Here is a 22483-nt window from a genome sequence, read left to right on the forward strand (position 1 = left end):
CTGAGGGCAGCATCCAACCAACGGAAAGAAACAGCACTGCGTAGAAGCATGCGAGTGAATTTGGAAGCATGCCTCTTATGGCCAGGTATTGAGGCGACTGGACCCCTGGCTTTCGAGTTAGCGAATGGTTGTTGAAATCCTAACTCCACCCCCAACCATCCGTGTCACCTTCCCCAGTCGTTCACTTCTCTAAAACCCAGCCCTTTTCAGTCCTGAACCAGCACGGCGAGCTGGAATTTGTACGCTCCCAGCATTCCAGGCCCTGAGCTAGGAGATGGCTCCTCTGTACCCGGTGTGGTGGCCTCTTTGTGTAAGGATGATCTCCAGAATCGAAATCCAGGGAGGAACTTTACAGATTACGCTCCTCAGTCATCCGCATTTATTTGACAGATGAAGTATGTGCAGGAGAGAGTTCTTGATTTAGAAGGTAAAAGCAGCTCCCGCACAAGAGGATTAGAACAATCATGGCTAGCCCAATATTTTTCAGTGACATATTTCAGCCTTCTGGTAATGTTTCATCACTGAAATACCAGCTCTTTTTCATGTAAACTAGTGAGGGTTTGGACAGAGGACAAAAGCATCATATGTTCTACACATCTTGCAATGGGAACTGTCAAATTTTGCAATCAACATTGCCACAGTATCACCGCTAACATGTTTCCAAAAGACTTTTAAAACAAAAACCCACCACAGGCCTGGAACAAAATACACAGCCTAGGAAAATGTGCATCTCCTATTTCCTACGCGGATTGAAAAATCCAACCGTGGCCTGAGGCCAACAACAGGAAGGTTCTTTGAGTGTCTCCTCAAATGCTCCCCAGCTTTAGGAACGGATTCAGAAGTGTGAGTGTGGGAAGGGGGAAGCCCCCTTCTAACCCAAGGGATTGCTTCCCTGCAGGGACATTTCTAGCTCTGACACCCCTGGAAGGCCGTACCAGAGCAGACAGATTTGACCAGGGTGTTGGAGATTTCCCTGGAGGATAAGTGATGTGGAAGGGAGGGGAGGAGAGCCTGAAAAAGGCAAACTCAGATCCACTCCCAAGAGGGAAAGGGGAGGTCTGCTTAGACTGACAGCACGAATGTCTGTGACTCCCAGTCACCAAGTTTTCCCTGTGGAGAAGGGTGAGCTTCGCACCTGCTCTCCTTCCCGAACACTGCCCAGCCTGGGGACTGTTCACTCCCAGACTTGCTTCTCCTTGGGGCTCTACTTTTTTGAAGCACTCTGGCATTCCTCCAGTATCCTGACTCGTCCTCATCTCCCATGTCCAATTCCCCCACCTGACCCCAGCAAGGCTCCTTCCTACATTCCTTCTGTTGCGATGTGAAGAACTTTATTTATTGTGTTTTTACTATATATGCCATGTTTTGATATATATATATATCATATGTATATCATATATATATATATATATATATATAGTAAAAGTGATTACTACAGTCAAGCCAATTAACATAGCCATCATCTCACACAGTTAATGTTTTCTTGTGTGCCAGGAACACCTAAAACCTACTCTCTGGGCTGATTTCCATTCAACAAGATGTTAGCAGCTGCAGTCCTCAAGATTCATTCGCCAGGGACCGGCTCCATAACGCAGTGGGTTAATCCTCTCACTGCGGCACCGGCATCCCATAAGGGCGCCGGTTCTAGTCCCCGCTGCTCCTCTTCCAATCCAGCTCTATTCTATGACCTGGGAAAGCAGTAGAAGATGGCCGAGGTGCTTGGGCCCCTGCACCCGTGTGGGACACCCGGAGGAAGCACCTGGTTCCTGGCTTCGGATCGGCGCAGCGCTGGCTGTAGCGGCCATTTTGGGGGGTGAACCAATGGAAAGAAGACCTTTCTCTCTCTCTCTCTCTCTCTCTCTCTCTCTCTCTCTCTCACTGTCTGTAACTCTACCTCTCAAATAAAATCTTTATAAAGATTCGCTCTCCAGACTTCCTCATTCTATGTACCTGCAACTTTGTACCCTTTGCCTCATCACTGCCCACCAGTTAGCATGGGTTACCAGAAGGTCAATGTTTCAGTGCTGCTGAGGGTGTGGAGACAAGGAAACCCTTGAACCTAACTGGTGGCAATGTAAATGAGTACAATCATTAGGGAAAACAGCATGGATGTTCTCCAAAAAATTAAAACTGCCAGTACAACCACCATACAATCCAGCAGCCCTTCTTCTGGGCCCCCACCCAAAGAAAGTAAATTCAGGATTTCAAAGAGATATCCGCACTCCCATGTGCATTGCAGCACTATTCACAACAGCCAAGATATGGAAAGAGTCCCTGGCTGCTCCACTTCTGATTCAGCTCCCCGCTAATGGCCTGGGAAAAGCAGCAAAACATGGGCCAAGTGGTTAGGCGGCTGCACTCACCTGGGAGACCTACAAGACGCCGGCTCCTGGCTTTCAGCCATCTGGGGAGTGACCCAATGGATGGAAGATTCTCACCCTCCCCCCAGCTCTGCCTTTCAAATAAATACATCTTTTAAAAAAAACAAAATATGATCTATAACTAGTCAGCATTAACAAAGACACCAAAGCTGCCCTCCGCAGCAACATCGGTGGACCTAGCGGATATTATGTTAAGTGAAACAAGCCAGACACCATCTGTTCTCCCTCAGATATGGAGGCTAAAAAACAACCTGGAATACACAGAAACAGACTAGAAGAGAGCCTAGGGGCAAGGGGAGGCGGGGAAGACCTAGGTGAAATGATACAGACTTGCAGCTGTGAGCCAACAGCTCTTGAAGTCCCTGCTTTCCAATAACCTCCAAGGCTGCCCACCTTGTGCAAGCCCCCAGCCAGTCTCCTCTAGCCAGACTCCCACAAGCACCCCATCTCAGCTCCCTGAAGGGCAGAGAAAAGGCAATGTTTTCCACCCGGCCATTTCGTTTTCTCCCTGGGCACAGAAAATGACCACCTCTCCCGGCTGCCCTTGGCCACTCCCGGGGCTGATCCTAAGACCCACTTGTAGTGGCATGGAAGTCACGGACTGAAGATGGTGGCACCACAAAACAAAAGGGGCTGGGATCCCTGAATGACAACATGGAAGGCTGCCTGCCAGATATCCAGCGGGACTGTCAGATCAGCAACATCTAATCCACAGCAGTAGGTTTCTCCTGATGCTCTACCTCCACTATTAAGCCTTCCATTTCTTCCAATCTATTGTCCTCACAGCTGCCAGAGTAACTTAACCACACAAATCCGTATCTGACCATTTCACCATCCACCACCCCCCTCTGCCTCTACATATAAATGCCTAAATGCTCACCATTGCTCATCGGAGTTCGACATCCTGAAGACGACTTACAAGGCACTGCATAGTGTAGCCCTGCTGAACCTCCCCCGATATGCTCCTATTCACGCATTCATTTAACCATTTCCTTATGCAATGACAATTTGGCAAACACTAGCTATCTGTCAGTATCTCTATGAGGGGCGAGCGATAGCATAGGGAACAGGAAAAGTATTTGGGCAGCTGTTACATCCCTCCAGTGAAAGACAGCAAGAACGTGAGCTTTAGCAGGTCTCCAGTCATAAGACCGCACCATGACCGAAAGATCTTTAGAGCTCGGGTCTGGAAGTGCATGGCTAGTAACTTGTATTGAGCTGGAGATTTCCCTGGAGGGAAACTGGTTAGCAAAAGCCTGAAAATGGACATTCTAGGCTGCCCCTAAGAAGGCACAGGGAATTTGAAGATGAGAAATTCACCAGAACTGGGAAAGCAGTGGAGGATGGCCCAAGTGCTTGGGCCCTTGCACGCACCCACGTGGGAGACCTAGAAGCAGCTCCTGGCTCTGGATTGGAGCAGCTCCAGCCGATGCGGCCAATTGGGGAATGAATCAGCAGATGAAGAATTCTCGGACTTTCTGACTCTCCTCTCTATGTGTAACTGATTTTCAAATAAATAAATCTTTAAAAAATATCTTCCAACCCATGATCATGGGCTAAATGGAAATGGCTTTCAATTTAAGGTAGGCTTTCAGTATTTTGTGGTTTTCCTCATATAAGTTTTGTACTTTTCACTAAGGATACTCCTCAATCTTTCATCCTGATAGTATAAATAGAATTATTTTGTTAGTTTAATTGCTGTTCATTGATGATATATAGAAATACAACTTGCATATTGATCTTGTATACAACTTTGCTGAATACACCTATTTGTTGTTTTATTTGGAAATTCCTTAGGGTTGCCTATATACAAGATTCTGTTATTTTCTAAACTAGGAGCTTTTTTTAACTGCCTAATTGTCCTGGCTATAACTTCTAAAACAATGACAAAAAGCAGATATCCTTGTCCTGTTTCTAACCTTATAAAGTTCTTGGCCTTTCATTATGTCAGTTGTTGACTTTTTTCTATGTTTTCTCCTGTCTAGTTATTTTAATTTTTTTCCATCAGCTGGTTCACTCCCCAAATGGCTACAATGGCCAGGGTTGGGCCAGGTTGAAGCCAGGAGTTTCATCCAGGTCTCGCCTAAGTGCAGGGGCCCAAGGACTTGGTGCATCTTCCGCTGCTTTCCCCAGCACATTAGCAGGGAGCTGGATGGGAAGCAGAGCAGCTGGCGCTCCATGTTGCTCTTAAGGGATGCCCCCCCACTTTGTGTCTATCAGGATGATTATGTCTTTACCTTTATCAACATAGTGTCCCAGCTTCCCTTTAGAGTTGAAAATTTAGGATGCCCAACATAAAAAACAGGGTGACAGGGGCTGGCACAGTGGGTTAACACCCTGGCCTGAAGCGCCAGCATCCCATATGGGCACCGGTTCTAGTCCCGGCTGCTCCTCTTCGGATCCAGCTCTCTGCTATAGCCTGGGAAAGCAGTAGAAGATGGCCCAAGTCCTTGGGCCCCTGCACCCGCGTGAGAGACCCGAAAGAAGCTCCTGGCTTCGGATCAGTGCAGCTCCGGCCATTGCAGCCAATTGGGGAGTGAACCATAGGATGGAAGACCTCTCTCTCTCTGCCTCTCCTCTCTCTGTGTAACTCTTTCAAATAAATAAATCTTTAAAAAAAAAAACAGGACTACAGTCTGTTCTGGTCAAAGCAGGAAGGGAAGCCTTTCCCTGCCAGGTAGCCCCTGGGCATCACAGAAACCTCAGCTGGCAGCCAAGAACAGCAAGCAGCCCCTGTGGCTTTCGTCCAGAGCTCCTTGTTGGACCCCCTAGCCTCTGGGAACGCTGGCTGGCAGGGCTGGCAGATGACAAGAACCCAGGCACTTTAGCAAAGAGCAGTCCATCAGCACCCTGAGCCAGCCTCCGCTTTACTCCTACACCTGGAAGGCAGATACAGGGCATCCTTCTACCAAATATCAGTAGTTCAGATGCATGCTTACGGTAAACTTGGTATTTCTAGAACCTTGATTATAATCAACTAGAAACAGAGGCTGTGGGTCTCAGATTGCTGGCAGCCCCCTGATTACTTTCTGGGAAGATTGCTTAAGAAATTTTATTACAAAAAATGAATGCATCCAAGGTCCCCAATACATTGGTGATAAGAACAGACACACAGGAGACAGACCATAGTTGCTATATCATAACCCTGGTCTTTCAAAAAATAAAACGTTACTCAGGAAGGGTGTGGAGGGGTCAGGACAAGTACTGTCCTTTGGATTAAAGAGAGAGAACAGGTTGGCACTGCAAGAACACATCCTTTGGGTCCAAAGCGCCAAGCTAAGCCTCAGCCTTAAACGCTAACAGCATCTCAGAGAAACTAGTCAGCCCGGTACATTGTCATGCAACAGGAGCTGTAGCCTAGCACGCCAAGTGATAAGGGCATGGCTGAAGACATGTGCCTCTAGACGTCCAAGGTCCCACAGGAAACTTTAAGGAAAAGCTGCTTTCTCTGAACACCACAAACACACTTGTGCCTGCTTCATAGCCTGAACCAGCCATATCCAAGTATCAAAACTCACCTACAGCATAGTAGCCTCCAGTCCTGCTGTTAAGGCGTATCCACACAGCAGCCTTCCAAATGGTATTATCCCCATTTGCCACTGTAGCCATCACAGCATCCTAACCTGGACTCAATGTTACACTATCCACTCATGTATCCAACAAAATACAAAGGACGCTTCTTCCAGGTTAAGAACACTGAACCACTGTCAACACGTAGTGCCTGGAAATGGTGGATCCCATCAGCCTGCTATACAGCTCAGGGGACCCAGCATGGAGCCTAGAATGTTCTTTGGGGTGTCTTAGTGAGGTAGAAGCAAAACATGAATATTGTCCCCTACCCTACACTCCCTCGCAGTGGTCCACGAGACAGCAAAGAACCTCCTGAAACGATGAGCACAGTGTCTATTCATCCCACTACACGCACTGGAGCAGAAGACGCGCGAGGAAAAACAAGGCCTGAATTTCTAACACATTTTAGGTGCTGAGCCGTACATTTGGTCCCATGAATTAGGGCATGGGAGTGGGAGACAGAAGCAAACCTAGAGTAGCAGCCCCCATGCGAAGCCACCTTCCTGTACCTTTGAGGGGCTGCTAAACGTTTACATTGTCCTACCTTAGCTCTTACACTCAAGGGCTTCGACTTCATCTTCATGCCAGCCAATGACAACCATTCGGTGGCTGCAGGAGACCCTCTGGGGCAGTCCTGAGCAAGCTGGCCACCCTGAGCGGGAGGCTCATCTCCAAACACAATGCAGAGGGCTGTTTCACTGGGAACACTGCTCTGAGTCACACATGCCGACTGTTGTCATAGAGAACAGTTTTAAAAATGTAATACTGTTTGTTTATTTAACTTCAAAAACATTTGAGCATTCTAAACATACAAAAAAAATAACAGAACATTGCAAAGTCTTTTAAGTACAGAAGGTTCTTGAACTTCCATCGATGGCGGTGGCTCTTCGCTTTGCTGACACTGAAGAGTTCTACAGTTTGTTTAAAAAAAAACAAACAGTTGAAAAACTACTGCACTTAACTAAAAAAACAAAAACAAAACAAAACAACAAAACCCAACCCTTCTCATGCCAGCTGACCCCCCTTTTTTTCCACAGCTACGAATGGCAGCAGAATGCTATGTCACTATATACAAAAACAAGACAACCTGAAGCGAAATGGATGCCCACTGCAGTGTCAACGGGTCCAGCCTCGCAGTGCACGCCCTGAGCTTCGGCCCCACACAGGCACCTGCCCCACAGCCTCAGTGCCATGCAAGGAGCATCGGGAGTTTGTCTCAGTTGTTTTGCTCTTTTTACAAACTATAGATATGTACAGTCGGTAACTCAGGAGCTCTAGCCCACAACCAGAGAGTTAACACCACCTTACAAAGTAAATGAAAATGCCGGAAACATCTTGAAATGCCTTGTCACACCAACAGCAAAGTGCACAGAGTGAGGAGAACACGCGAGTGCCTTTTCCTTTTAAAAATGTTTGGAAATATGTACAACTTTGATACAGTTTCAGGGTGCTCCAGACACCCATGGCCACGTCATGTAAACCACTGACAATTTCTAGAGCACTTTGAGAAACTACAATATGATCAGATCAAATTCTCGTTAATTAAACCTAATGAGGGCAATAGACACGTCTCCAATGAGAGGCGTGCCAGTCCCGGCGCTCCCCTACTCTAAGGTATTCACAAGGAGACAGAACAACAGTTTTTTATTCATCTTCCTCCTCCTCCTCCTCCTCCTCTTCCTCCTCGTCCTCTTCGTCTTCCTCTTCCACCTTTTTCCGGGCAACTTTCGCAGGACCCTTTGCACCATCGAACTTTCCTTTAGATTTATAGTCGGCAACATCCTGGAAGAACAGGGACACCTTCCACATGAGTGGACAAGCCCGCCTGCCCGCCGCACGCAGTCCTCAGCCCACTCAGCACAGGAAGGGGGATAGATGGAGGTGGGGGCAGCTGCTAGTGCAGTTCAAGTAGTAGTTCCCGCTCATTCATATCTCAAAGTTAATGGATGGTCAAGTGGCCTTTACAACATGCCAACAGCCTTATCTAGCACTATCAGATCCTGCTGTCAGCTTTAAGTTGTCAAGCCTGCCTGAAGTTGTCCCCAGGACAAAAATCTGTCAGAAAGCCCAACAGCTAGGCTCAGGGGCTGACCTGCACATGCACAAGGTTATGCTATGCTAGGTACTCAGGCCAGCCAGCCAGCCACACACCGCCACCCGAACCAGGGTCCTGCACTGCTCCCCACCCAGGTTACCAGGCTGGGCTGGCTCAGGCCGAGGGCACATGCTAGTCCACCCTACCTTTTCGTACTTCTCCTTGAGCTTTGCCGCCTTGGTGATGTACGGCTGCTTTTCACTGTCGCTTAGGTTATTCCACATTTCCCCCAGCTTTTTGGCCACATCGCCAATAGAGATTCCAGGGTTTGTGGATTTGATCTTGGGGCGGAATTCTGAACAGAAGAGGAAGAATCCAGACCTTGGGAGGAAGAATTACATAAATGAGATGAGAACCTACAGAAGTGGGAGTTCTTAACCAGAAACCCCACGTTCTTGACTCCACAGACTCCCTAAGGCACTAGGGCTTGTCTGGAAAGTGAAGACTTTATGCTACCATAGACAGTGCTACAAAATTGTAAAATGCTAGGTTCCGGATGCTTCTGGACTATATGGTGCTTTCTCAGCCTAGCAGTTACACACACACAACCCACAAACACCTCAGTCTTAACTAGAGACAAAGCTGGCACAAAAGCTCAAAGTACAGAACTTCTTGCAGGAGTTATCTCGGTATTTTTAAAGCCAAACATCTCTTAAAAATCTTCTAACAGACAGGCACTTACGGTGGTCTTTTAGGGGCATTGGGGTCCTTTTTCTTCTTGCCGCCCTTAGCTGGTCCATAATCCTTCATTTCCCGATCATAACGTACTTTATCCGCCTTCGCCATTTCATCAAATTTAGACTTTTCTTTCCCAGACATTGTCTGCAAAGAACAGTACCTGTTGAATCCCTCAATGCATTGTGCACCCATGTGTTCAGCTAGCCTGTCTTTCCAGTGGCAACTGCTCAACTCGCGAAAGGGGATGAGGACTACCTGAGAAGCTTCCAGAGAGAGGAAGAAACCGGCCCTGTTGGGGTGACTTTGAAGGTAAGTAGTCCCAAAACGTCAACTCCAACTAAAACTAGTCTGAGGATACAAAGAGAAATACCTTCCACCTCTCAGAGCACTTCTTGGAAAATTCTGCGAAGTTGACAGGGACCTCTGGGTTTTTCTTCTTGTGTTCCTCTCTGCAAGTCTGCACAAAGAAGGCGTAAGCAGACATCTTGCCCTTGGGCTTCTTGGGGTCACCTTTAGCCATCCTGACTGTGAAAGACAAAGAGAAGAACACTATGAGGAACTGAACTACAAGAGCGCCCAAAAGGCACAGCGGAATTCGAGTTCACTTTGCTGCAAGGAAGCCCCCTTCCTGCCAACAGCTGATACCACTGCCAGACAGAAAGCGGGGAGTGGGAAGGAAATCAGGCTGTCGCTTGTCACTTAGCTTGTGACCAGCATGAAGCGGCGCTGGTTTGCAAGTTACTTGTGCAGCGTGATCAAGTTCTCCAAATGGAGCCAAGCCAAGCGGGGTGCCCCTGTGGTACATCACAGAACTACTACAGCCTCAAAGGCAGAAGGGCAGAAGGAGGGCACATTTGTAATCAATGACTTAACCCTGGCTGCTTACAAATTAACTCCATGTTGAAAAAAAAAAAAAATAAACACGTTGTCACGGCCGCTCAACAGGCTCCAAACAGCTTAACTGGAAATAGGGGGCACTTGAAATACCACTATTGTTGCCGCCTTTTGGCTTAAGAAGTAGCTTGTACAGCGAGGGTGTCCTGGAATCAAGCACGAACCCCGCGCACTCTTACTTCAAATCCGTCACTTTGTCACTACCTAAAGGGGGAGGGGTTAGCCAAAGGGCTAGTCTTGCTCGGCCCTCCGACAGAATGCAGGTCCAGCCTGGGGTACTTTCTCCACAAAGTTTCCGAATAAAAACGCAGCTGTGGCATGCCAGCGTCCCTGTCCCACCCCCCAGCTTCCCGCCATCTTTTCCTTTTCTCACACCCAAGGTCATCGTGTAAAACTGGAGCATTCTCTAGGCAGCGACCGCCTGCTGAGCTGCATTAGAGCTCCGCACCGGCAGCCCGGACGGGGAGGGCACGGGCACGCGGGAACCTGGTCGGCAGCCGCCAGCCTGACTCGGCCCCCGTGCCGGGTCATCTGGACACCTATAATTCACCTTCCATTTTGTCCAAAGCCTCCTGATGAAAGAAAGTGCCCCTGAAATCCGCCGCTGCCACCCCCGGGGGGCGCGCGGGGCCGAGGGCGGCAGCGGGGGCCGTGCGCCGGGGGGGTCGTGGGGCCGGGCCGGCGGCAGTGGCGGCGGCGCCCGCCGCGCCTCCGAGCTCCGCTCGCTAAAATGGCTGATCCGCGCGCGGCCGGCGCAGGCGGCGACGGCCGCGGCGGCGAACAAAGCGGCCCGGGCCCTGCCGCCGCCGCCGCCACTCGCCCGCCGGCCCCCACCCGCCTCGCCCCGCCCGGGCCGCCCGGGGGCGCGGGGGCCGCGGGCCGGAGCTCCCCGCCCCCCGGCGCGGGGCGCACTCCTCGGGATAACAAAGGCGCCAGTGCAGCCATGACGCTCGGCGGCTCCGGAGCCCGCGGCGGCGCCCCCGGCCCTCCACACCGCCCGCCCGGGGCTGCGGGGGCGGGGGCGGGGACCAGCGCCGGCCGCGAGCTTCGGCCGCCCGTGCCTCCCGCCTCTCCTCCCTTCGCCGGAGCCCCGCACCGCGCCAGCCATGTTAGCGGCGGCGGCCGCGGTGGCGCCCGGCGGGCGGGACACGAGCGGGGGGCGGCCAGCCCGCGCCCCCCCCCCACCGGCCGCCGGGCGCTCCACGACGGCCATGTTAATGCAGAGCCAGCAGCGCAGCCCGCGGGCCCGCGCGGAGCTAACCGAGCCCGAGAGCGAAGTTTTGCCGCACCGCAGCCCCGGGCGGGCACCGACCGCCCGCTCTCGCGGACTCCGTCCCGGGCCAGGGCGGACCCGGCCCCCTTGCCAGGTGCCGCCGCCGCCCGCACGCCGCCCGAGCTAGCAGCGCGAAGCCCCAAGCCGCCCCTCCGCAGCCGCCCCAACAGCTGGGCTGAGGGCCTCCTTGGCCCCTCGGCCGCCCGCCCTGGGGGCCACCGCCGAGCCCCGAAAGCCGGAGCTTCGGAAAAACCATGTAAAAAGTTGAAACACCTGAAATATTTCTTTCTCCCCCGACACGTAGCAACAGGGAAGGCGAAGGGGGCGGGAAGGGCGCCAGGGCCAGAGGCAGAAAGCGGCGGCGGCGGCGGGGCGTGCTCACGGCAGTGTGGGCTGCAAAGTTGTGCGGGCGCTGCGGCGGCGGCAGCGGCAGGCGCGGGCGCTGCGAAACGTACCTGTATTGTTCGCTAGTCTGGGCAGCGCAGGGCACGACGCGCGGCTCAGCGCTCCCCAGCCTCGCGCTAGCTGCCTCCACGAGAGCCGCCTGATTGGCCAGCGGGCTCCGCCGTTTAAAACAACCTCCTCGCCTGGCCATTGGCTGCAGGCCTCATGCATATTAAGCAGGTGCGGGCGCCCATTGGGCGAGGCCTCTGGGATCATTCATTCAAACAGAACAACCCGCCGGCCCCGGCCGCGGAGGCGAGACTGACGAATAATAATATTCTCACTTGCCCGCCCCGCGCACCTCCCTCCCGGAACCGAGCTGGGATCTAGACTTTGGCGAGGTGGCCCGGCGATTCCCAGGGGCCTTGGCCTGTGGCGTGATACGGCCAGGTCGTAGCCGCTGGTGCTGCCCTCTGCTCCCTCCGCGCCGCGGCCTGAGCGCACCCAGCCCCGGCCTCTGGCCCCTAGTCAACTCCCTGATCCTGGGAGACCTCCCCCAGGCCGACTACCAAAAGCCGACGGTTCTTCCCCTGTACCCGGGTCAGCGGCGAAGCCGCGGTAGGGGCCTGGCTGCAGCTCGCTCCTGGATACCCGGTGCAGGGCAGCTGCTTTCCCGCCGACACCTCGGGACATGGTTCCGTTCCTGCGGATTCAGCTCAGCTACACTCTGCCCCCGCGGGCTGCTAGAACGGCCCTATTTGCGCCTGCAGTTGCGGGAATGGAGGGTGCAGAAGAGCATAAGCAAGGCTAGCAAGAACAGGGAAATTGTAGGTTTGTGGGCAGGGCTTCCCTCCTCACTGACTCAGTTCGGGCTCTCCTTGTGTCTGCTCCCCTGACACACCCCCTAGCCAAGAATAAAAGTGCTTGGAATGAATGAATGAGTGAATGAATGCGCTGTGACTTGGTCTTGACCTTACCACTGGCTAGTGGTTTGACCTTGACAAACCACTTCTTTGGAGAGAATCAGGTAATCGTTTTCAAAGGGTAGGGAGAGCTTTCAAAGTGTAGGGAGAGCCGTGTCACCTTTCTAACGCTGTTAGTAGGGACTCTCCTTCCCCAGATGACTTGCAAGCATTTCTACAAATTAATAAAAAGAAGAGATGGTCAGGGATGCTAAATGCCCCACAGGGCGTAACAGATAGGCGTACACAGGGAACAAATGGCCAAGTCAATGTTGACGATGCATTGACCTAGTTGGAAACATAGCTGACAGCCCTTGCTTCTTGGAGGCCCTACAAGGTTCCTGAAAAGGATGGGAGAACAAGGATATGTAAGGGTTGAAATTTGCAGAAAATAATGCAAAGAAAACACAGGGTGAGGCTTTTTCCTTCATAGACGCTCCCTTTGCAACGCCAAGAGAGCCAACTCTTTATGATTCTTCCATTCAGAAATGAGATCCGCCAGAAGACAGTTTTCCACCTACCTCCCCAGCTCCTACACCATGCTCTTGCCAACTCACCCACTGACCGGGAGCCTACCACCTCCCTTCTTGGCTTAGCCATCTCGTCACCCCGAGGTCACCATCCTCCACCCATTCCAACCCCTTCCCCTTCAGAGATATCAGGCAGTCTCAAGTCCTCACACAACGAGCTGAGCCTCAGTCGCCCAGACTGCTCACTGGCTCTGCCCAGCCCAGAGGGGAGCAGGGTGCTCACCTGTGGTCGGACCAGTACCTTACGTCTGCCACAGCAGTCCAGCCTCTCAAGGTTGTTGGGCCCTCCTACTCCAGAGAGTCAAGCTGGGGTCTCAGGCCACACAGGGCCTCCCTCTCGTGCAGCCACTGCCCAACGTGCTGGGAGGCCGCACTTGATGGAATAGTCAGCAGCACAGCCCACCAGAGACATCTGGCGCGCCCCTGGCTGGATGGCAAGGCTCAAAGAAGTCCATGTGAACTCACCAACACATGGGGACACACCCAAGGCAGCACCACCCCCAGGCCAAGCCAGACAAACCAGAGCAATGCTGAACCATTAGAGACCTCACAGCCCCAAAGGGCCAGGCTTCCCCACCCAGCTGCTTCAGCCCTGCCCACTGGCCCCCTGCTGCTGCCCACATACTTCGAATGATGAAAGGTGAGCTCTTCGTCCCATGTGGCATTTCCAAATGAAGGCTGGAGCGCTGGGCCTGATGCTTCAGCCTCTGGTCGTTATCACCACCTCATGGAATGTGACTATGACATAGCTGAGGGTCAGAGACCTGGAATGGTTGCCATGGTTCCCTGCTCCAGCCCCCCCAAATAAACCAACACACGTACACACCCCACCTTAAGTCTCCATATCGGGGCTGGTGCTGTGGCATAGTGGGTTAAAGCCACAGCCTGCAGCGCCGACATTGAGCCCTGGCTGCTCCGCTTCCCATCCAGCTCTCTGCTATGGTCTGGGAAATCAGTAGAAGATGGCCCAGGTCCTTGGGCCCCTGCACCCACGTGGGAGACCTGGAAGAGGCTCCTGGCTGCTGACTTCAAATTGTTGCAGCTCCAGCCCTTGTGGCCAATTGGGGAGTGAACCAGGGGATGGGAGACCTCTCTCTCTCTCTCTCTCTCTGTCTCTCTCTGTCTTTCAAATAAAATAAAATAATTCTTCCCAAAAAGTCTCCATATGCTCTTCAAGGTGTAGCTCCCTCATGCCTCCAAGCCTTCCCCGGAGGCTCTGTGAGGAGGCCCCTCACAGCCTGTCCCCCTCCTTAGCGCCACTGTCTGTGTGAGTGGCTTCCCCCCTCAGCAGAAACGGTTCCATTCCATGAGCACATATCGAACGCTTACTAATAAATACTGCAAGGGACATGAGACGGAGGCGTGGGGCTGGGAGGCAGGTACAAGGCAGTGGCTTTGCGCTGTGTCACTGACATCCTGCTATGCCCTTTGACCTGTCACCTCACCTCTCCCAGCCTCAGTGTGCTCTCTCTTGCTTTACCCGCCCACACCATGGCCCGGACTGGTGGTGCGGGCTACTGAGGATGACAGTGGCCTGGTTAGCAACAAAGGCTCCTGGACAGAGGAGTGGAGACCAGACTGGAAGGTGAGAAAAGGGACAAAGTCAGGAGGGCCTGAGCACAGCCGCCCGGCCTGCGGCCAAGGTCAGAGCCCGGAGGCGAGGCTAGGAGAATGCTGCTCTGCCCTCCCTCCGGGGAGAGCGCTCAGGCTGAGGCTCGGGAGAACCTCAACCTCGAGTCCCTGAGGCTGCCCAGCTGCCCAGAGGACTTGGGAAAGCAGTCAGAGTAAACAAGGAACAGCACGAGTGGGGCAAACGCTGTGTAGAGGTTTCCACCCCTGTAGCGGAAGGCCCACAAGATTCAGAAGGAATCTCCGTATTCAGCAGACACGAAACCGGGCTCCCGTGGCCCACCTCCGCTTGCCTTCTCCGGGCTCCCTTGGCCCACCTCCGCTTGCCTTCTCCCCCCGCTGCCGGCCGAGCCCTCAGCTGGACACCCAGGGCCTGAGGGTGACTTCCCCAGTCCCAGGCCAGCCTCTTGAAGCAGCAGGGCAAGTTTAGCCAAAGCCGATGGGAGGACTGCTAGGGCGAGTAACCCACATTCAGGCCTACTCTTACTGCGAAGTCTCCACCCTCCACCCGGAGGCAAGCCCTCTCTGTCTATCTGACTTCCAGGCCTTGCCCCTGGCTCTGCCCCACCCTGCGCACTTTCTCCACAGGACCACGCTGCCTGGGGCCTCCCTCGGCTCCTCTCTGCTTCCTTCCCCTTCCACCCCCCTTCTATGGGAATTGCCTTCCTACTGCCTTTCTCAGGATTTGAGTCTCAGACCCCTCAGGGCCCCACTGTCCAGCCGGCTGGGACAAAGGGCCTAGCGTGGGGACAGTCGCCCAAGTCAATGGCAGAGCCAAGGCTGAAGTCCTGGTCTCTTGAGCCTTGCTACCACACTCTTTAAAACCTACCTCTGCTTTAGTCAGTTAAACCTCTTTTTTTTTTTTTCAAAGATTTATTTATTTATTTGAAAATGTTACACAGAAAGAGAAGGAGAGGCAGAGAGAGTGAGGTCTTCCATCCACTGGTTCACTCCCCGGAGCTGTGCCGATCTGAAGTGAGGAGCCTGGAGCTTCTTCCAGGTCTCCCAAGTGGGTGCAAGGGCCCAAGGACATGGACCATCTTCTGCTTTCCCAGGCCACAGCAGAGAGCTTGATTGGAAGTAGAGCAGCCGGGACACGAACCAGCACCCATATGGGATACCAGCAGTGCAGGCGGAGGCTTCATCCACTATGCCACAGTGCCGGCCCCCAGAACCTGCTTTTTCTAGAATCAGAGACTTCACTCAGTGCTGTCCTCCTGTTGGTTCCCTTTCTGCATAAGTTTCCTAAAGTTCAGCTGTTTTCTTGAATCCAGAATCAAGAATTATGTTTGCTTCTAGACATCTGTGGTCATTCCTCATCTTCCTATTATGAAAAAACAACCTTACAGACCTTTGCTGTTTGCTTCCAGGACCCATTCTTTTTTTTTTTTTTTTTATTAAACTTTTATTTAATGAATATAAATTTCCAAAGTACAGCTTATGGGTTACAATGGCTTCCCCCCTCCCATAACTTCCCTCCCGCCCGCAACCCTCCCCTTTCCCGCTCCCTTTCCCCTTCCATTCATGTAAGGATTCATTTTCAATTCTCTTTGTATACAGAAGATCAGCTTGCTGTGATGCCGGCACCCCATAGGGGCGCTGGTTTGAGACCCCGCTGCTCTACATCTGACCCAGCTCTCTGCTGTGGCCTGGGAAAGCAGTACAAGATGGCCCAAGTCCTTGGGCCCCTGCACCCGCGTGGCAGACCCGGAAGAAGCTCCTCGCTCCTGGCTTCAGATCTGCCAGAGCCAGTGCAGCCGTTTTGGGAGTGCACCAGGGTCTGGAATACCTCTTGTCTCTCCTTTTTTGTGTCTGTAACTCTGTCTCTCAAATAAATAAATACATACATTAAAAAAAAAACCACCTCGCTCCCCAGTGAAGGCGTCTTTAAAATCGAGTTCCACTTCCAAACAGCTGCCTGTTGCCTGAGTAGCCACGCAGGCCAACCTGACATGTAACCTAGAGGGCCCCAGGCCCCCGTCATGTATGGGCCATGCATTTCATCCAAGACCTGTGTCAAGCATGCTCCTTCCCACAGCACGGCTGTTTCCCCCAGAGTGGGACCAGCGCCTGTCCCACGGGGCTGAGAAAAGGCTGGGAAGCCAGGGCTACTTAGCATGACACAGGCATGTTGAGCTGCTCAAGCCCATAAGGAATCTGCAACCTGCATGCCCTTGCATATGACTGAAAAGCCAGAAGTGCGCCAGCAGCCGAGGGTTGCCTACATTTGACCATCCACACCGGTGCCTGCGGGGAAGGCACTCCCAATCCGCCAATCACATACAGGGCCGGTGACTGCCAGGCAGCCCAAGGCCTGTGGTTAACATGCCCGTGGAACTGAAGGGACCTGGCCCCCAGGCACAGCGCCCGCGCCCCCGGCAGCAGACTCTCTTATTTCTTCCCTCTCCCCCATTCAGCCCTCCACGAGAGACGAACCAGAAAGACCACTGCAGGCACGAGGCCCGGGTCCACAGCGACCCTGCTGGTCAGACACTATTGCTCCTGTGCTCAGGACCCTCTCAGAGGAAGTCCCAGCCTTCACAACGACCCGGAAGTGTTTAGACAGGTCACACTCCTCCCACCCCAGACACACTTCGGATTCCAGCCTTCAGTTCTCTGCTCACCTGCCTCAGTCTCACACAGAGCCATCACCTCAGGACCTTGGCACTCGCTCTTCCCTCTGCCTGGGACACCTGCAGACACCTCAGCTGCTGAACGTCATTTATTCAACTGTCACCTTCCCTGGCCACTGTGTTGGCCTTTGAAACCCCAGCCCAGCACTGCCGGTTCCCATCCCCGACTGCACTTTCCTACATGCACTGGATGCCTACTAAGCACGTTTTTATCTTGCCGATGGCCTGTGTCTCCTCCAGAGAGTGAGCCCCGGGAAGGCAGTCTATCTGTGATGTTCTCTGTCTGTCCACAATGTGGCACAGAGCAGGCACTCCACTAACATTTGTTGCACAAACAAATGAGTTGCCCACTGACCTTGCTCACTCACTCCCCTGCTGCACTGTAGGGATTAGTGCATGCAGCAAGCTAGAATGGAAACGAAGGCTCTGTTTCTCACAGTGGGTGCCGTGGGGGCTGAGGAGGCTTCCTGAATAGAGGAAGCCACTTTGAGATGGATGCAGAGGGTTAAGTGAGATGTGCATGAGCAGAAGCGAGGGAGCAAATCACTCCAGGCCGTGGGAAAAGCAGAGCCCTTAAAGAGAGGTGTACTTTGCACTGGTGGCAGGATCTGAAGGCTGGGTGGTCAGGGCAGGGGTGCATGGAGCTGGGCAGAGGCTTGGCAGGATGAGCAGGTTCTTAGCAGTGGGCCGTGGGGAGCCACTGCAGGATTTTGAGCCGGGCAGTGACTGGATCAAAGCTCCATTTAAGCAAACTGCCTGCAGCTGTGGGAGGCGGAGCCAGAGTGGGGGAGGGGAGCCTCGGAGGTGGAGAGTTCCCTTAGGTGCGGTTGCAGGCCAGAGCTGCTATGGGCTTGGGTTTGGGATTTAGGGAACACTGGGAAATATTTGGGGAGTGAAGGAAGTCTGCAAAATAAACCAACACCTGTGTTATTGGAGGCTACATGTGGGGTGCACATCCTCTCAGAAGGAAGCAGCAGCCCTCTCTCCCTTGAACTTGTAGTCTGTTAGACCCAAGCAGGGGAGAGGGCCAGGCTAGGGGCCGTGGGATCTCTGAAGAGCCATCTCCTTCCTCGCTGGAGAACTGGAGAGCACACGGGCACCAGGAACACCCTGAGCGGCTGTATTCTTGCAAAAGGAGCTCCAAAGTCCAAAGAGCGCCACCCAGTAGCTTGTAGGTCCCACCTGCCTGGATCACTGCCACACCTGACCCTTGCCAGCTCTGGGATTCAGGCAAGTGACTTCTCTCTGTGTCCCAGCTTGTCCATTTTCAACAGGAGCCTAGTAACAGTACCCACCTCGTGTATTGTATAGATGAAACAAAACAAACTGACATATATGAAGCACTTAGAGAAAAGCCTGGCACAAAGTAAGTGGTCATGAAGGGTTCAGTGTCATAATGTGGTCACCTTTGAGTCCACTGTTTTGTGTTTTTTTAAGATTTATTTTATTTATTTGAAAGGCACAGTTAGAAAGAGAGAGAGAGAATCTTCCATCCACTGGTTCACTCCCCAAATGGCCGCAATGGTCAGGGCTGCACCAGACCAAAGCCAGGAGCCTGGAGCTTCATCTGGGTCTCCCATGTGGGTGGCAGGGGCCCCAGTACATGGGCTGTCTTGTACTGCTCTTCCCAGGCCATTAACAGGGGGCTGGATTGGAAGTGGAGCAGCCAGGACTTGAACTTGCGCTCAGCTGCGGTACTGCCATCGTAGGCAGTGGCTTAACGCACTGTGTCACAACCCTGGCTGCTCTACTGTTAATTCTTCAGACAATGCAATGGAGGAGCAGTTGGTACAAACCGGAGCTGTGTTTGCCTACAACCAAGAAGGGCTTGCCCCTGCTGGGAATCTTCTCCAGCAAATCAGCTCTCTTGGGGCTGTCTGGGACCTGAGCTGTAGGACCCAGACAATGTGGCCGCATGCGTCTGCACACACACATATGCACAGCCACGCTAGCCCCGTCTCAACAAATAGTCACCCCATAGCACCTGGCGGGGCGTGGGCCCGTGTAACTTGTTTTGACTAATTGGCGAGGGCCACCCACATCCTTGCAGTCGGGCTGCACAGGTGATATTACTCCATGAGGTGGTGGGCAAAGCTCTGTGTCGGCAAAAGCAAAGTCACAGAGGCGCAGTGGAAGGATCAGGAGCTCAGAAGCCACCGGCTGCAGCTCTGCTCTGTGCTCTTCCACAGCTTCAGGAGCCTTGGCAAGTGCCTTGCCTTGTTGCCTCTCCGTGTACAGTTATTGGCTGTGTGTGTGCCTGGCCTGCATATTCACTGGTATCAGAAAAGGACGGCCTGATAGAACAATAAGGGTAAGGAAATATGGCCACAGACTACAAATGGCTCAAGTTGCATCACAGAACATGATGAGAATGAGGATGATGCTAGCAACACTACCTGGCATCTTGTTCCTACTATTGACCTCCACCCTGCAATGATCATGGGAGATGCTTTGACATTTTTAAAAATAAAATTTATTTATTTATGTGAAAGGCAGAGTGACAGAGAAGGAGAGACAAAGGAAGGGAGATTTTCCATCTACTGGTTCACTCCCCAAATGACCAAAACAGCCAGGGCTGGACCAGGCTGAGGCCAGGAGCCCAGAGCTCCACTGGGTCTCCCATGTAGGTGCAGGGCCCAAGCGCTTGGGTCATTTTCCACTGCTTTCACCGGTGCATTCGGAAGGAGCTGGATTGGAACTAGAACAGCTGAGACTCGAACCTTTGCTCCAATCTGGGATGCCAACATCATAGGCAGCAGCTTAACCCAGTGCACCACAACACCAGCCTCTGACAGTTTTGAAAGCCCAGAGGGAAGGCTAGTGTTTGGACTAAGGGCACCAAGCCACCAGAGGTAAAACTAGGGCCAGAACCAACATCCCTCTCTTCCTCTGTACCTTTTTTTTTTAAAGACTTATTTATTTATTTGAAAGACAGAGGTACAGGGAGGCAGAGAGAGAGAGAGAGAGAGAGAGCGAGCGGTCTTCCATCCACTGGTTCACTCCCTAAATGGCCGTAACAGCTGGAGCTGGGGCGATCTGAAATCCGGAGCCAGGAGCTTCCTCCAGGTCTCCCATGCGGGTGCAGAGGCCCAAGGACTTGGGCCATCTTCTACTGCTTTCCCAGGCCATAGCAGAGAGCTGGATGCGAAGTGGAGCAGCCGGGACTTGAACTGGCACCCATATGGTATGCCGGCACCACAAGTGGCAGCTTTGCCCACTACACCACAGCACCAGACCTCTCTGTACCTTTTTAACAGGCTTTGCTGTGCTCTTGTTTCCAGTGGGCAAACAAGGAGAAGGCTGGATGCACAGAGGTCATTTCCTGTGTGAATGACTTGCCGCCATGAAAGTCTAGGGCAGGAAGGCACTAGCTGGAGCCATTTGATGAGGCACATGCTGGTACCTGGCAAACTCTCTGCCTCACCCCGACTCCAAATCCATACTCAGAATGGCATCACCATCCCCCCAGAATCCTGATTGGCTCTTCCCTCTCCTTCATCTCCCATGTCCTTGTCATCACCAAATTCTTGTGATTCAGTCTCTTAAATATGTCCCGAATCTATCTGCTGCTCCCCACTCCCTCGTGCCAAGCAGTGGTCATCTCTGCCCGGGATGGCCACAACAGCTCCCTCTCTGGTCTCCCTGATCAGCGCTCTCAGGGCATCTGTTCTCCATGCAGCAACTCAGGGCACCTTGTATAAATGAACATTTTCCTACTTAGTTTCAAAATCCTTCTGCTGCCACCTGTAACCTTTCCATAAAGCCACAGAAAGGGGGCAGGCATTTGTCATGGTATCAAAGTGCCTGAATTTGGAGCCAGCGCTGTGGTGTAGCAGGTAAAGCCACCGTCTGCAGTGCCGGCATCCCATATGGGCACCAGTTCGTATCCCGGCTGCTTCACTTCTGTTCCAGCTCTCTGCTATGTCCTGGGAAAGCAGTGGAAGAGGGCCCAAGTCCTTGGGCCCCTGCACCCATGTGGGAGACCTGGAAGAAGCTCCTAGCTCCTGGCTTCGGATCAGTGCATCTCCAGATGTTGTGGCCATTTGGGGAGTGAACCAGCAGAAGGAATACCTCTCTCTCTCTCTCTCTCTCTCTCTGCCTCTCCTCTCTGTGTAATCTTTAAAAAAAAATAGTGTCTGAATTAGAGTCCTGGCTGTATGTCCCATTCTAACTTCCTGCTACTGTGCACCCTGGGAGGCAGTAGTGATGGCTCAATGACTCAAGTCCTTGGGTTCCTGCCACCCATTTGGGAGATCTGGATAGAGCTGCTGGCTCCTGGCCTCAGGCTGGCCCAGTCCAGCTATTGCGGAGGTTCAGGGAATGAACCAGTGAATGGGAATGCTCCCTTTCTCCTCTCCTCTCTTCTCTGTCTCTGTCAAATAAAATTTTTTAAATGCCACAGAAAGACTCCTGAGATTTTGTTCAATTTGTGTTCCTGGCACTGGACTCCCCCAAACTGCATCACACACACAGATCTCACGATGCAGCTCACCTCCCAGCACCTTTCACTCACCTATCCCTAAGAGGTGGGACACCCGCTCTCCTTGTCTCTAGGGAACTCCTGCTTCCTCTTCAGTCTCAAATACCACCTTCCTCCCCCCCACTGAGGTTATCTGGAGGCTAATACATGCCTTCCATGGAAATAGCCCACCCCAGCGTCCACAGCATTTGATGGGCAGCTCTGCTGAAGCCTAGAGCCACAAGGACTTTGTGTTCCAGGTGGTTCTCTACCTGTCTGGCTCCGGAAATGGACCTGGAAGACTCCCAGCGTGGTCCCATGGATTCCCCACAAAGCCTGTGCTGGCAACTTTATCCCAATGCAATGTCCTTAGGAGGTGGGGCATTTAGCTCGGGAGGGCTCTGCCTCAGGCATGAGCGAAGGTGGGTTACAACAGGGCTTGCGGCTGGGCACTGCATCTCTGGCTTTCTCTTATCTTCTGTGGTGCCTTCTGTTGTGTTGTGATGCAGCAGCTCTGGATCCTCAAGCTCGGACTTGCTGGCCTCCAGGACTGGGAACCACATAAATGCCAGTTGATCATAAATTATCCAGTCTCAAGTGTTGTGTTCTAGCAGCACAGAATAGCGTAAGAGGAAAAGCTTCGCTCTTTACTAGGAACTCAGAGTAAAATTGGGATAGTATTGAATCTGCTTGCTAGTGTTCAGACATGAGGGGCAGCAGCGTTTGTCAACAAGGGCAGCGAGCCAAAAGCTCTAAGGAAAGAAAGAGTGGAGAGAAAGATTCCCAGTAGCCTTGCTGCTGCTGCTGCTGCTGCTGCTGCTGCTGCTGCTGTTGCTGCTGCGGTGGCCTCTGGGAATTGCCTCCGACTAGCTTCCTGCCTTTAATCTTAAGAGCTGGGTGATGATAATGATGATGAGGGATCGCACTGAAACCCAGCTTCTGGAACACTTGATTGGGGGATCCACAGGGAAGAGGGGACCAAATTAGGCATCACC

At 52.8% G+C, this 22483-nt stretch overlaps 1 protein-coding gene across 2 annotated transcripts; it reads right to left on the reverse strand.

Moving 5' to 3' along the window:
- Window positions 1–6720: 6720 nt before the first annotated feature.
- On the reverse strand, window positions 6721–11425 carry HMGB3 (high mobility group box 3). 2 transcript variants are annotated; one of them, XM_062184130.1, is made up of 5 exons: window positions 11165–11280; window positions 9095–9249; window positions 8729–8868; window positions 8193–8367; window positions 6721–7733 (listed from the first exon to the last, which is right to left on the reverse strand). In XM_062184130.1, exons 2-5 carry the CDS (start codon window positions 9242–9244, stop codon window positions 7596–7598), a joined length of 603 nt encoding a protein of 200 aa, XP_062040114.1. In that variant the 5' UTR covers window positions 9245–9249; window positions 11165–11280; the 3' UTR covers window positions 6721–7595. The 2 variants fall into 2 exon arrangements, with proteins under 2 accessions (XP_062040114.1, XP_062040113.1); XM_062184129.1 differs by lacking the exon at window positions 11165–11280 and adding an exon at window positions 11347–11425 and having other exon boundaries at window positions 6722–7733.
- Between the last annotated feature and the right edge of the window lie 11058 nt (window positions 11426–22483).

This window comes from Lepus europaeus, chromosome X (genome assembly GCF_033115175.1).
Source record: "Lepus europaeus isolate LE1 chromosome X, mLepTim1.pri, whole genome shotgun sequence".
In the NCBI taxonomy this organism is placed as follows: domain Eukaryota; kingdom Metazoa; phylum Chordata; class Mammalia; order Lagomorpha; family Leporidae; genus Lepus; species Lepus europaeus.